Source organism: Stegodyphus dumicola, chromosome X1, assembly GCF_044657685.1.
Source record: "Stegodyphus dumicola isolate Sdum_Otavi_A_Nest chromosome X1, ASM4465768v1".
In the NCBI taxonomy this organism is placed as follows: Eukaryota; Metazoa; Arthropoda; class Arachnida; order Araneae; family Eresidae; genus Stegodyphus; species Stegodyphus dumicola.
Genome location: NC_140780.1, coordinates 80,449,666 through 80,466,365, shown reverse-complemented (window position 1 = coordinate 80,466,365; position 16,700 = coordinate 80,449,666). Strand labels below are relative to the sequence as shown.

The window sequence follows — 16,700 nt, the reverse complement described above, 5'->3', positions numbered from 1 at the left end:
GTCTGTGTGTGTATGTATGTCTTTCTTTCGTGTTGCGCGTAAGCTAATAGACCCAGGACTGTGAAATTTGTTACGTAGGGGTGCATCTAGACAAGAGCCAGTGCTCCTCAAAGCGAGTTTTCAAAATTCGAATGATATTTCTTTTCTTTTATGTTTTTTGATGAAATTGCATCAAATCGATAATTCAACAGCAACAATAGCACGCAGCCATTGTTGCTGATATATGATTGTTGCCATTGTTACTGATATAATTGATAATTATCCAAGGAGTTAAAAGAAGGAGATTTTGGCTTAACGGGATGTATTTGGCTGAACGAATAAATTAGCGAAAAGCCATATTTGCTATATATTCTTAAAGTGTCTCGTTAAGGTTTGAGCTATGCATTCTAAATACATCTCGCTTGAATTCATATATTTATTCGATGTAACATTTAATTATCCACCTTAAAATGATTACGTTTTAAAAAAACGTACGGTTTATTGGAAATCTGCAAATCACTCGTTTTTATCAACTATCGCATTAGTCCTGAAAAAAAATTGTACTAGTGGCATTCTGATTTACGAAATTTATGAACTTATGATTTAAAAAAGACTTGATGAGGGAGAACGTCAAATCATCGTTTTAGTTATTAAAATTTGTGGCGTTTATTTTAATTCATTTGGTTATAAAAATCATGGTTTTTCCTACCGAAAGTAAATTAATTACCTTGCGTAAAAGCATTTATTCTTTCTTCCTAAAGTAATAAATATATAATACTGTGTTTTGAAATAACAAGGTAAAACGAAAGATTTTCCCTAAAATTCATGTCTGAATAGAAGAACCAGGTTTTAAATTTTTGAAATGATTTAGGTTTTTCTGTTTTATTAAAGCCTTAAAGAGATGTTGAGTTTTGTAAATATTTATGAATGACATGTTCAGTCATCAGTCTCTAAGGTATTCGAAAAATTCTTAATTTTGCACCTGAAAGGATTAGAATCTTTAGAACTTTGATATTGTTTATTTATCATTCAGAATATTTATTTTGCGCACTGACCAATTGGTACTTACGTAATAAATCAATCACCTTGGTGAAGTTTGGCGATTTTTTACAGATGAAAGGGTAAAATTTACTCATCTAGTGCAAATTAGTGGTTTCACAACCATTTTTCAGAAAATTTCCCACACTACCGATATTTATTATAAATAAACCAACATTATCTACATAATAAAAGGAAGTGTACTTTAGCAATATAAAATATAAATCCTAATTATTAAATAAGTATTACGTGAGACGTTAAAAATTAAAACATTTACATTCGTTTCCAAATCTACACGTACACAGCTATCTGTTTCTTTCTGAAATGAAACTTTTATTTTAATATGCTTTTTACACAAAATATGCAACAAAAACGTAAATTTGCATGTCAGGAAAAGTATTGGTAAGATCATACAGCAAAAATGTACGAAAAAAATTTAATATTTTGTATTTATAACTTTTGCATTTATAACAGCTTATTTTTAATCTATTTCTCATCGAGAAAAACCATTGTACTACAGAGAAAAAGACTTAGTTGTACTATTGGAAATTTTGTGCCATTCTTGCAAGAGTATAAGCTTAATTATTATACTTGCACAAAATTTTATGTTTCCCGCCTTCTAGGTTCAATAATTTTTCATAAAATGTTAATTGGATTTATGCCAGGGGATTGAGGCGGTGTCTTTAACTGGCAAGGAGCGTTATAAAGTAACTACTCCCAGGTAAGGTTCGCTGTATACTTAGGGTCATTGTCTTGTTGAAATACGAATGATGTTTCTAAGCCAAGTTTTGGGGCACTGAATTTCAAGATATGGCGCAATATATCAATGTACGTACATTCTGTAATAATACCATCAATGAAGCACAGATTACCAGCTCTGTTTGTGTGCTGCCATATAGCGCCAAACTACAACGCTCTCTCCGCCTATTTCACAGTCCGTGTTAAATGATGTTTTTCCATTTCGGAGCTTGGCTTTCTCTACACATATTGTTGTCTATCACTCCCGAAAATGTTAAACTTTGATTCGTCGGAGAAAATCCTTCTGTTCTAAAACTCGTCTGCTAAATTAACATGATATTTTGCAAAATCTAAGCTCCTTATCATGTTCATTTCTGAAATGAAAGGTTTCTTTCTAGCTGGCCTTCCATAATAACTTCCTTCATGTAAAACATTCCCTACAGTCTGTACACTAAATGTTTTGTGCGAAGTATTAGCAAAATCTTTGGCTAACTGGGGGGGGGGTACATTTACTTTAGGGTTTTTCTTTAACCTCTTTGATAATGCCACGTTTTTCCCCTGCAGAAAATATTCGAGGCAGTCCATTTCTTATTTTCCGTCGATCCTGTCTCGTTGAACTTTTTTAACAACACTCCTAACAGTAAATAAACTTACATTCAGTTGTATTCCTATAGCACGATACCTTAGACTCTCATTTCTGAGCTGAATAATCATGTTTTTTAACATTAACGTCCAACTCTTTCGACTTCGAGGGTAAAGTCGCTGAACACTGGTAGTTCGGTCCGAGGTTCGAATCCCGCGAACGGGCTGGCTGCATGGGCGTTTTCGTGGTCTTCCCCATATGTAACGTGTATACGAGCCAGTTTCCCTTAGAAAGTCCTCCACGAAGGCATCCCTCCCCTTAGGCAGCTAGCCCTCGAGGCTTTGCCATAATCACACAAACACAAACAAACACTTTCGACTTCGAAGCCATTTTATCACAGTATTAGCAAAATAACGTTTTGAAAATTCACTGCAGACTTTATGCTAACAGGGTTTCTTATCAGTCTAAACACGTGACCTCAAAAAATCTTCATTAGCAATTAGAACTTCACCAATACTTTTTTGACATGCAGATTTACGTTTTTGTTGTATATTTTGTATAGAAGACACATTCAAATGAAAGTTTTATTAAATTTGTGTTTATTACTTCCTGTGTTTGTTATGTGCAGCAAAAATTGTCAAGTATTTCCTTTGTTAGTTAATATGATCAATTATAAGCTGTAGTTCTATTCTCAGTAGAAATTAGAAACGTTTAAAAGAAATAATTTTAATAGTATTTATAAGGATAAGGTGAGACACTCGGCAATATTTTATATATAAAGAATAGAATTTAAGTGCACTTTGCAGAACTTCAGTATAAGCTATTTCCATAATACAACACAACTTATCTTTGAGGTTCACAGCTTTCTCAGTATAAGGATTTAGAAATAATACAATGACAAAAATGCATTCTAACTTAAACACACTTTTCATGCTTAAAATCAGCCCACCAGCGGCCGAGCGGTAAAGTCGCCGAACACTGGTAGTTCGGTCCGAGGTTCGAATCCCCCGAACGGGCTGGCTGCATGGGTGTTTTCGTGGTTTCCCCATGTGTAACGTGCATACGAACCAGTTTCCCTTATAAAGTCCTCCGCGAAGGCATCCATCCCCTTAGGCAGATAGCCTTAGTGAGCTTTGCCATAATTAAATACACCATACCACCACATCATGCTTAAAATCACGTTTGAATTTTGCTTAAAATTGCATAAATTTATATTTACTTCTTTGCATTTATACACAAATTTAAAATTTAAGAACTGAAATAAGCCTTCAGGAAGATTTTAACAAAAATCAGCAAGAACATCCGTAAAAAAAACGAAACCGCATTCAAAAATTGCGACGTTGCTAGACTGAAGGATTGTTATAAGCGTGGTTATCTAAAAATGGTTATGAGCATGGTTGCCAGAGTTTGGCACATTTTGAGAATGAGCCAATGTAGTACAATGTTTGAACCAAATTAAATAACATATCATTAAGTTTTTTTTTGAAAAGTATAATATTAATGCTAAAGACTATTGTATATTTCTGGATATTTGTTTTGTTTTGTTTTTGTGTGGTTATGGCAAAGCCTCGAATGCTATCTGCCTAAGGAAAGGAATGCCTTTGTGAAGGATTTTATAAGGCAATTGGCTCGTATACACGTTACACATCATTAAAAACACGAAAACGCCCGTTCAGCCAGCCCGTTCGCGAGATTTGAACCTCGGACCGAACTACCAATGTTATGCGACTTTACCAAATCAGACATGGGAGACTTCACTTGCTTTGAGTTTGGTTTATAATGAGCCGTCCGATAGAAGTATCACTGTAAAAATATCAATCTCCTGTATTTAAACTATTTCTAAAATTTGAATTATATATCTTTATCTACGAATATTTACTCGTGGAAGTTTCTTGTAACATCCTATGTAGTATATACACAAAACTCTAGGATTGGTATAACATTATTTTTTCTTGCTATTCTGCAATTAGAATTATTAGTAATTAAGAATTATTAGTAGTAAGAATTATTAGTAAATGGATACTGATACTCAAAGAAATAACAAAGTACAACGCGCAGTTATGTTGATGGTAGAGGGTGAAATTCATCAGCGGTCTTTGCAAACCACAAAAACCGCAAGCTGCACGTTTTCGGCAAAACGTATCGCTTAACAAATATAGTTTTTGTTAAAGGGGTGTTTGCTTATTTGGCTTCACCAAGATGTAAAAATTCCTTTTATTTTGCCTCTTAGTTTGACATTAAGAATGGGTTTTCAAATAGTAATTTACATTTAAGGCAAAACAGAGATGAAACAGTTATAAACATTTCATTATTGTAAGAATATGTTAAGCGCAAAAAGGAAACTTCAGACTACCCTAAGGCGATTTATCATTCATGGAATGAGTTATAAACTTTTTTAGTGTTAGAAGAAGAAAGAGGAAAAACACTTAAAAGTCAGAACTGAATTTATGTTTTACTTATTGAGAAATACATTAAAACGTTTACTCAATATTGGAGCTTGACGCTATTAGTGTCAGAAAGCTTATAATCAAGCAATTTTTTAATCATGTATATTAACAGCAAAACCTATTTAAATTTTTGTTTCATGTCTATGATGAACTTAAAAGTCTAAATAATGTGATTAGTTGACAACTACTAATTCCAAACCCTTGACAGTTAGCTTAATCTATTTACTTCTTAGCATAATCTATACTTAGCGTATCTGCATCTGTTTTTTAAATTACCATTTGATCAGTGGAGTTTATGTCTAGTAAATGTGCACAGTAGCTCATAGTTTCAGCTCTAAGATCTGGTAGAATACAGACTTGCTATGATAACAGGCTACATAGTTCAGTAATGTGTGACATACACTCATTTAAAAGCTTATAAATAGTGTAATATTTTGTGCATAGGACACTAATAATTTAGTTATAGTAAATGTAAAGAAAGAAAGAAAATTTAAACACAAAATAAAATGCCTTTTTACCATTATAAATGATTCGATTTACCATTATAAAGAAAGTTCGATGTGAATTAAATTATATTACCAATATAATGCCGTCTGTTCATATTATCTCCATATTACTCTTATATTTATTTTTGTTACACAGCACTAAACATCTTATTTTATATTTCTTTGATAAACTTACATTGCTTTATATTTATTTTTAATATTTTTCGACTCATATTATTTTCATTTGAAAATCAGCAAAACTAATAATCACACCTATTTTAGCAGACTTAAAAGTTTTCTCACTACATAATGATTATTATTATCCATTATACAAGTATTATACATTAGTTTGGTAGTAAATAGAAAATATACTAATATACTAATTACAGAATTTTGAATTTAAAGATTAAGATAAATCTATCACTTATATTTCAGTGCTTGATGTGTATGTTATTTAAACAAATGCTCAGTGTGTATGTCGAAAAATTTAAAATTTAAATTGTTCTCAGACAATCGAACAAATTATGAAATATATAAGGAAAACAAATCATACTTTGAAGACAGCTAAATCTCCATGTGTCATATTTAAAGAAAGGGCTACTTGATTGCTATCATTGCAAAAGTTTAGGGTTTCCTCCTTCAGTAGCTTCAAAATATCCAGAATTTCATTGCTAGTGTTAAGATTAGGCTTTTAACAACTACGAATTTCCATCCCAACAGAATCATTTACCGAATTTTTATTAGTGTTCAGAAAAATGTATTTGGCAGTAAAGATAAAATATAATTTTGCCATTTTGAATCATTCTATGTCTGAATATGAAACGTAGCGCCAAGAAAATTATTATCAATTTCATTAAAATCTGGAGAAAGTCAATAATTCTTGACTGTGCATGTAGATTACCTGAAAATTTTCTAATCATTGTTCACAATTACATTTGAAACGTGTATTTATACGTCCAGTTATTATGGTCTCGTGTTACTTTCCAAAACTTACGACTTCTAAATTTTAGAGAAAATATGTCTCATTCACGTGATTAAACTGGTCAGTTCAGACAATGATTGTAGATGGCATCTTAGTTTTAAAATGATAATTTGTTAATCTTTAACTTTTGGTTAGCTGGTGGAATATGTTAAAGCACGTGGGAATAGCTACTTATCTAAGATTGATTCAATGGTTTGTTAATTGACTAAGATTGCACAATAGGGCTGTTTCTCTAGGAAAAGAATGCTTTTGTGGAGGACGCTCTGAGACAAAATATTTCGTGCTTACTTTATACAAGGGAAAAACCATGAAAATCCCATGCATTTAACCCGTACGTTGTGAAACAAACTTAGGATGAGAACCAATATTCAATGGTGCTATCCGCTCCAACATTATACGGCTTCAGCTTATGGTGACATAATACTAATTTGATATTATACTTATTTTTGCATCTGTTCGAGGCGCTTCATGATCTAAACATTAAAGTTCTCAGATAATTTCTACATTTTGCTTTGAAAGAAGACTTCAGTAAAGCTGCAGTCTATAACTAGTTTCACATTGGTCAGTATATTGGAATATTTAAGTATGATTATTTGATACAATCTATACAATCTATCTAAATCTTAAATCTGTATTATATGGTACAGCAGTTCCAATCAGCGCTTTTCCAGGGGATCGTTAATCGCTCCAAGAAATAAAATAAATAAAATGAAAGAAGTAGAACCAAAATAAGAAATTTAGAAATCACATTCTAAACGCAAAAAGTCGTTAAGTTGAATTTTCCATCTCCTCTAGCAAATGGTGCTTGGCCGTTCGTTGGAACCAAAAAAATTATCTCAAATTCTTGAGCCTTCGAGAACTCTTCTAATCCATTCGAAGCTTCTGAAAACTTATCCCAATATAAATACAGATAACACACATGGCTAGTCAGTTTTGAATTCACTTTACAGAGAATGTTTATAGCGATAATTGTGTGATTTCTTAGCGACTCTTTCGAGAGATTTATGTGGGTTTGACGTCTCTGCGAGGTATAATTGTGTAGCCAATAAGTGTTCATGAATAAATGTAATAATAAAAATAATAAAATGTATAAAATTACGAAACGCAGACCCTATAAACTAAGCTTTGAAGACCATGGTAAGCCACCATGAGTATCTTTTGATGTACATGAAGTGAGATGGATATTTCCAGGAAAAGCTCTGACATATTGACAAAACTGGATGCATAGGTACTAGCATTTTAATGGACCATGGCACTGTATTGGCAACAGTTTGAAATCATAAAGACGGGCTCTAAAATGGTGTTATGGTCAAAAGTTTTATCAAAATGAATCTGTCAATGCTAGGGAAAAACTCACAGTTCTTGATGCAAACACCAACTTATCTAGAATAAAACTTGTCTATTGATTGCAATGCTTGGAAAAGAAAGGTAATGAATGAATCTTTCTTACAAAACCCTTTTTGGAAAAAATTAACGTCGCAATTTAAGAAAACGTATAGAAAAATGTTCAAGTATATCTGTAAACTTTGAAAGCTTCGTTTGAACTTTATTTTCAGATAGCTCAAGAGTAAGTGCTTTGAACGTGTTCAGGTTTAAAATCAAATTACCCAACTTCAACTCAACTTAATATGAGGTTCTCACAGATTTCACAGGGAACTAAAAACGGCGTTTCAAAACCAGTTTCGGTTGTATACAAAAGAAATTCAAAATCTCTCTACAAAAGAAATTCAAAATTAACGCTGCTCCTTTTCTCAACTATACATCCCTTTAAAGCAGATTCTCTGGCTGTATAGATACGAAAAGTATATACAAACTCCGTATCAATACAGAATAAGGCTTTTGCTTGCAGTTATCAGCAGCTAAATTTAAAACTCGAAACCTGTGCTCAAAAATGCGATCATAGCTGTCTCATTAAGCTTTTTTTTTAAGTTATGCCTTAGTTTATGCTTTTAAACTGTAACTGTCTTCTGTATGGAGTAATAAATGATGCGATGATAATCTTAGTTCAGGCTTTTAAGTTATAAGTGTTTTCTGTATGGAGTAATAAATGATGAGATGATAAAGTAATGAGCGAATATGAAGTTGAATTTAATTACATGTAAAGATTAACTTGCAGGCACGCAATGTATTACAATGACTAAAGTTCTCGCCAATATTGTAAAACATCTATTATAACGCAAATTGTATTTATTGAATTCCAGAAGAGCACTTTTGTATGGCTAACTTTTGACAATATTACGCACACAGCAAACTAAGATAAACTGATATATTATGGTACACTTGAAAATATTAAAATATAATTTAACTTTATAGACATTGGGCAATTGTTTAGATATCTCCTTACTTTATATTCCCTTACTATCTAAACATTTCTACACCTTTAAATGTATACCTTACAATCCACACATTTCCTATTTCCGTACTTTATAATGCTGTTCTTAAACATCATTACCTTATAAGATTAAGAGACTCCACCAGAAGATTTGATTCTAAAAAGGGATCCGCGATTCTAAATATTAGGCAACAGCTGATACAAGAAATAAAAACTTCTTAAAAATTTGGAAGGGTTTAGTAGTTTTCAACTAAAAGGGTGTTTAGTTGGTTGGTTTTCGTTTGGTTTATATGATCAAGACAAAGCCTGGAAGGCTATTTGCCTAAGGAGAAGGATGCCTTCGTGGAGGACTTTCTAAGGGAAACTGGCTCATGTACACGTTACACATGGGGATAACTACGAAACTGCCCATACAGCCAGCCCGTTCGTGGGATTCAAACTGCTCACCGAGCTACCAGTGTTCAGCGACTTTACCGCTAGGCTACTGGTAGGCCTAAAAGAGGTGCTTAGAATACATTATTTAGAGTTATATTTTTTATACTTACTCAGTTGTGCTGAATTTCTTTTCCCTGAATTAAAGTTGAAGTGAAAGATATGCTTTAAGTATAGTTTATTTTTTGTAGAAAAACTTCTATAACATTTAAGAATGCGTGCATACTTTAGTATACTATGAACAAAATACTGAAAACTGCGGCTGGATATATAACAAAAATATTGTAGAGTTAGCAAAATAACGGAGTGTAATTCCTTTTATTTGCCAATTAATGTGAAGAATGGTTATTATTTGTACAAAAGTTTCGATACAATTTTACAACCAATTAAAAATCAGAGCGTAGAATTAATATCAGATTTAGATATCAAGAAAATCCAATACTTTTTTTACGTTCATGTTTAGAATTATTTATTAATATAACTATTATATAAATAAGATTATGCTATTTCAAAGGAAAGAAAGATATTTCAGCAATAATAGAGGAACAATAAAAAGACTTATGGCTTGTATTTAGTGATGTGGGTACCTGTTGAAAATATTAATATCAAAAATTCTTAAAATGGATTGAGAATTTATGAAATTATACTAAATATCTGAGAGTTAGGAAGGGAAATATATTATTTTCAATTTAAAGTTCACTACATTTTATAACTATTGAATGGACAGACAGAAAAATATCCTTTTATTAACACTGAATACACTTGCAAGTGGCAGGATAATTCTGAATAAGGGTAGCAATTACCTTTTAAATGCTTAAACAACTGAAGCCTTTTCAGCTACGCAGATTTTAAAGAACTGCACTAAAGGGGGTATACTTTAACAATTCCAGAGCTTCTTAATACGTAAAGCATATTTTCAGTCACATTTAACATGCAATGCATTTCAGTAATGAAGGAATTGTAACCATTCAATTATCGTTACTAATATTTTTAGATTAAATACGGTGTCATTAAGTATGTATGGCCCTAATATGCTCATTAATATCTATGACGCTTATCAATATGTATGACACTTAAGCGTAATTTAAGAGGATCTGACTGTACGTTTTTTTAGCTTAATAACAGTAGAATATTTGACTAATCATGTTTACTGACTTCTTTCAAGGTCTTCATAATGTTGTTGTATAATCTAAGAGGCCCAAATTTTAGGCAAAATTAAATATTGGATATTTAGTTCTCATAAACTTTGTTCAAATAATTCATTACGATACTAAAATTATTTTATGTTTTACATTCTACAAAAACTATCTGAAAGCAAACATAAAAATAATTTCATTGTAGAAATGCAAATAACATACATATTTTTATTGCCGTTAAAATTTGAAACTTACCATGTTAACTTCAGAAATGCTGTCAAAACTGGCAATGACCATATCCATGCCAATATACAGTGGATCACCTAGTCGTAAAGCATTAATAAATAAGAAACTCACACAATATATCAATTTATAATCATTTTAAAATATAAAACAAATTCATAGTTTCTCTTATTTTATAATTAAAAGTAGCTCCGCCAGATAAAACTTAGTTAATAAGCTATCTCTTGGCAGAAGTATTTATAACGGGTATAACTGATAGTCATATGCAAATTGTTAATTGTATTTCAAGGCTTAACATAATTAAACAAGGAGTTGGAATTAATAATTTACTACCAAATCTATCCAAGTAGGAATACCGTAAAGCATGCTATTTCTATTTACGTATTCCATGTGCAAGCATAGTTATAACTAAATATAGTTAATTGAGGATTTATTAAATCAGCGTTATATATTCTTTAAAGTTTGGATAGATTAGCACTTACTGTGTATAGCGTCTATTTAAAATCCAGTTGCATTAAATTATAGAAGACAATTAATGTAAATGACTTAAATAAATAATTCTACTGTATTCGATGCTTGTTATAAATACCGGTGCAAAAAATCTCTAACTAATAAGAGTATATTAAATCCGCTTTCGTTACAGTGATCAGTAATTAAGATATCATTCTTAAGGACACCTAGGGTTCACTATAATGAGCCTCAACTGTACTTAAAGGAAATTAAATGCACAATTATTCATTTCAAATGCTTTAGTAAACTGCTGTCAATGATCGCTTGAGAACCAAATTTCCTGAAATTTCTTGCTGCAATAAAAATTTAGGAAAATAGCTCAAGGTATCACAGTAGAAACATCACAGTAGATGTAAAAACAAATAAAAATAAGTTACTAACTAAGAAGATTACATTTTATGGTAGGAAGGCATAAGAAAATAATTGAATTATAGGGAAACTATTCAATTGCACAAAATAATCTCAGAATCTCTGTTACAGCTTGGGAAACAAATATATTTTTCTCACATTTTTGCCAGTCCAGAAGACGTCCAAAGAAGGAAAATATTCCACGCTAAAACAGCTTTCCTGTATTTGGAAGCTGAATTTATGTCATGGCAGAAATGTAGCTAAAAATGATTGTCATCAAATTAGGAAAAAAAGATTATCATCAAATTAGGAAAAAAAGATTATCATCAAATTAGGAAAGGGCGTCGGGCAATGATCTTTATGGGAGTTGGCGTGGGGAAAAGTAGATCTCCACTCTTTAAAACAGCTGTAAGTAATAAAATGAAATATTTATTTAAAAAAAATCTGAACTTCTCTAGAAAGAAGAATTTAGTAATTAAAACTACTTATTCATTATTTAGTATATTACTTTTGCTTTGACAGACGTTGTTAGTTAATTAAGTAAATAATTTAGTGCACCTAGCTGATTGCCTAAAGTAGCGGTTCTCAGCCTTTTGACTAACGCGTGCCATCTAAACAAAAATTGAAAAAGTTTAGTACCACAACTACAAAATACTACTACCACCACCACTACTGTACAAAGCTCAGATCGCATACATTTACGAGTGTTAGAGAAAAAAGCATTTTAAAAATAAATAACAGAAATAGTTACGGTAATAATTAATATTAATTAATGTTATTTGAATATCGTTACTTAAAATTATAAACCCAGTATATTATGAATAGCTTCTATAAGTTTCAAATTCTGAAGATTCTAGATGCAAAGGTTTCGCTGAGTGAACAAGTGAAATATTTCAGTGCTTTATATTGAGTGTTCTTGTATTATTTATTTAAATTTGATTTTAAAATTTTTCTCTTCATTATTTTCATGCTTTAAATTTTAATAACATTTGTTATTTGACAACGCTCAGTTCTGTATATTTAGTATATATTTTTGAAACCAGTATGTATATCAATGTCTTTCCTCTCTACGCGGGAATTTTAACCTACATGATGTTTTTGTAACACCTTGCTATAGATCATCTGTGCCTAATAAACTAACTCTGCTAGTTCGCATTGAGAAACAAAAAATTCTTTAAATATTAATAGATGTTGGCCCTACCTCTGAACTGGAAATGAATTAAAGCTATAACTTATTATGTGGAGATCGACCACAAAGGCTTTTATGTCACATTTTTTTTCGATGACACCCGTATTGTGATCCACAATTTACTCTGTGATACTCGTGGCCTTTGTAAAACAAGTCATCCATTTTGCTTTGTATCGATTGCGGCTCTTCCGTTTCCTAGCGTTCTTCCCGGTCAGTAGAAAAATCACTTTTACGGAAGTCTTTATAAGTACAATATAAGAATGGAAAAAGAGACAGATCAAAGTATGAAAGGGCATGAAGCATTACATATTTATGCAGCGTTATTTTAAGATTTGTTAATATTTTCTATCATTTAAAATTTTAAAAACAGCGTACAAATAGCATAATGTCTAATCAAACATTAAATAATTAATGTTTAATTAAAAATATTGTGACTACAAAATATTCCATCTTATTAAATGTTGTATATAAAATATCATTAATTTAACCATCCCGTAACATTTCTGGTTTATTAATTTCTTTCTATTTTAAACGTTTTTCTCAAACACGAATTCAGGAAAACGTATTATTAACAAATTTAATTGTTAAATAATGTACCTCACTTTAATCTACCTTAACCCTTTATTTATCCTTTTTTATTCCTCGTCGTTTATACATCATTTTTAGATTAATCTCATAAATTTGAGCTCTTAAAAATAATTTTAACAAAAGATTTGTTTAAACGATCGGTTGTACGTTAGTTTGAAGCCACAGAAATTTGAAAGACTGCTATAATTTAAATACTAAAATATTACACGAAGCTTTTAAAGTGATGCATAAGTATTTGTTCACTGCTTCAGAGAGTTAAGCCGCTTTTTAAAGATACTATCTCTACAAAAAAAGTTGAAGCCTCTCTGAATAATGGTTTGATGTATTTTCATTTCCTGAATCTGGTCTATAATGTAAAGTTGCAAATAGAATGTCATAATGAAAAATATATTTGAAAGACAAATATGATTAAATATAATGAATATATTGAGGACTTACAAATCTATTTTATCTGAAAATGAATATTGATACGAGAAACTGCGTTAGCATCGAGTTAGTGGATGCATTTCGAGTAAAAGATTCGGAAATGCTAATTGCAAAATAAAAAAAAATTAAGGAATTAAGAAACGAATCGAAAGTAAATAAATTTACAACATTTTAATGATGTCATGAAAGAAATCCCTTTGAGAACCATACTTAGAATTGATGCTGTTAAATTAAAGCAAATTAAATAATATTTAAGAAACACTAATGAAAGATCGTAGAGAAAAGTAAAGCATATCACATCATATAAGGAAGACAATTAATTTTCAAATAATTTAAGGAGTTTTGTAAGTTTAATTAATTCTTAGTAGATTTAAAATTATGTTGTTATCACAAAAATACATGTTTAGTATAAATGCGAAAGATGAACAGTGAAAAATTACAAATGCTATAAATTTTTATTAAGGAATGCATCACAAGAAAACATATATTTCCATTCATATAAAAATAAATTGTTTTGCCCTCAGATATTTTTAGTACAAATAAGATTTTTGATACAATATATCTAGAGCGATTAAAATTAATTGGAACCTACATGCCCGATAAATTTCATGAAAACTAAAATATACAAAACTCTTCCCTTTAAAAATCGACGCAATTTTCCCGGAATATGGTCTGTATAGAATTAAGGAATAATTATAAATAATTTAGAAAATTTAGGACAGTACTGCAAACTTTAAACCTACGTTATGTTACTTTGCATTCTAAAATATTCATCGATCGAAAACAAAATGTGAATAACGTTCCTTGAGATAATTAAATAATTTCATGTTAGCTTAATGAAACTCTTGTTTGATTTTGTTGCTTATGTTACCCAAAATCAAGTTCGTTATATGTAAAAACACTATTTTAATTATTTTTTTTTCATTTTGCATGCTTAAATAATTAGAGATTTAAAATTTTCTCAGTAAGAAGATGCGTATTATTGGAACTTATCTTTGTTATGTTCGGATAAGTTATTTCATAATTTATCTCTAGTTAATTTCTAACTAATTTATTCTAGTTAATTTTGAAATTGAAACTTCAGTGAAATCCACTTGTAAGCAAGCGAATAACTTGTATAAAAGAAATTTATATAAATTGAATTCCAAAGAAAATATTTTAATTAGAAGCAATGCACTGGAATGAATTAATAAAGTAAAAATAAAAGAAAAGGATTTACCTCCAAAGTTTGGTCGAAGTCGTATATCATAGCCCTCTAGAATGGTTTTAAGTATATCAGTAACGTTGTCAAGCTGTGCTGGGCTTTCAGTTTGCCGACAGAAACTGTCAAAAGAAAAAAATTGAAATCAACGCTTTGATTGAAAACAAGTTGACTCTGATTGAGTGTTCAGCACGTCCACTAAAAAGTAAAACTGAGTCTTACCTTGAGCAGAGGAAGGATACTGTTGTCAGAGCATGAAGTAAGGAGTGACGGTACATGGCAGTCTGCACGTGTTGGAAATCCTGGCAGCATCCTTCTGAGAAGAAATGCTCTCTCTCCGGCTGACGGAAATTGTCGCGCCCGTGTTAGTTTTCCGGCAATGCGCGTGCGCGTAGCAGTGTGGACGACAGGGGTGCAGGAGCTTGCTCTTCAGCATCCCATAATCCCTCGGGGAGTCAGATTGCAAAATGCATTCAGGTATCACCAAACCCAGGACGAATGAGAAGTTTCAAGTTCAAAATATTTAGAGTTCAAGAAGGTAAATCTGAACCTAATACAAACAGACATATTCAGTTAAAAGTTTCACTAATGTAGATCTATTAATGTCTACTATATTTTTTCTGTCTTTCTTTATGTTATGAATTCAGCGTTGGCAAACTACTTCTTGTTATTTCTTTACAATCTGAAATCCCTTCTCTCTAATATGCAACACTCTCAGTAAAAATGAATTGTCAGAAAAATAATGCTTTCTGTTTGTGAAATGGAGTATAAAAGGAATATTTACCGCTTTATCTTCGAAATACAAGTATAATCCACAAAGTAAACAGCTGTTTATTGCTCGTTTTTACCAGTAGACACAGTGTAAGCACAAAATGTTTAAACAAATACTTGTGTTTACTTTTTAAAAAGCATAAATTACTTATAAGATTTTAAAGCTGTAAATCACAAATCAGTTTAAACAACTAACATTACACAAAAAAGCTTTCAAGTGTTCTAACACTAGGTTTGGTTGCCTTTATAGGCAGAAGAAATACTTCGGAATTAATAAGTTCTGCAGAATGTTAGTTGGAAATCCTCATTTAGAAGAATTTAACTTTTGAACATGAATTTGATCACATGTGCACGAAATAAATCAAGCCACAATATTCTGCAGTAAATCTTACATATTTTGTATTCATAGGCTTACTGAATAATAGCTTCTAAATTTTCTACATTAGGTTATTTTAGCACTTACCGTTGTTGCAATCATTGGTATTCTATGTAGAAGAGAAGAATTTGCCACTGAAATATACTGAATAGATGCAGTTACATTCAGGTAGAACGGTTATTTAAGTCCCAATAACTGTGAATATAGCCAAATGGAATAATTAACTACTTGCTCTGTAAAGAGAACTGTAGGCTGAACATTGAATAGGAATCTGAATTTTAAGACATTTTCATCAGGACAGAGGCTGATATGGATTACAAGAATCACTGGAATGGCCAGATCAATCTTCAGTCCCAAAGCCTTCTGATTAGTTTTTGGAGCGTTTGCAAAGCTACTCTACAGAAGATCAAACTCCGCAATTTTGATGAATAGAAAAATAGAACACAGGAATTCATTGATAATGCTTTCGCTTTGTGTCTTAATGTTTACCTGAATACGATTGGAGGGGTATACATATATCTCTACATCATATACATATATCTCTACATCATATATATGTATAAGATGCATTGCCTTTTGATCATTTTACGCAAAATATCCTATAACACGCGCTTCGCTTTTATATGGTTATGAATTTCTGTATATAAGCTTCAGAATTCTGAACATCTAGTAAAATATTCTGCGTACATTAAAAAAAATGAAAAGCAAATGGTTACTTCTGCCTCATTTTGAATCGTAAATTCGATTTCTAAATGGAACACGTTTTACAAGATCTGTAATGTTTTTTGTTTTATTTTGTATGTGTGTATCCCAAGTATAAATAAATTAGAATTCACAAGTATGAATAAAATGTTAGAAATTTCTCTGTTAAGGTCCCCTCTAAAGCACTGTGGTTG

At 31.1% G+C, this 16,700-nt stretch overlaps 1 protein-coding gene across 1 annotated transcript in view; it reads right to left on the bottom strand.

Moving 5' to 3' along the window:
* Positions 1-15,038, bottom strand: part of LOC118181806 (gamma-aminobutyric acid receptor subunit beta-like) — a 108,278-nt gene extending 93,240 nt beyond the window's left edge. Inside the window, exons 1-3 of the mRNA XM_035351011.2 lie at positions 14,880-15,038; positions 14,676-14,779; positions 10,408-10,475 (exon numbers count right to left, since the gene is read on the bottom strand). Of these exons, the coding sequence (XP_035206902.1) occupies positions 10,408-10,475; positions 14,676-14,779; positions 14,880-14,935 (228 nt within the window). The 5' untranslated portion in view covers positions 14,936-15,038. The remainder of the gene's footprint in view (positions 1-10,407; positions 10,476-14,675; positions 14,780-14,879) is intronic.
* Between the last annotated feature and the right edge of the window lie 1,662 nt (positions 15,039-16,700).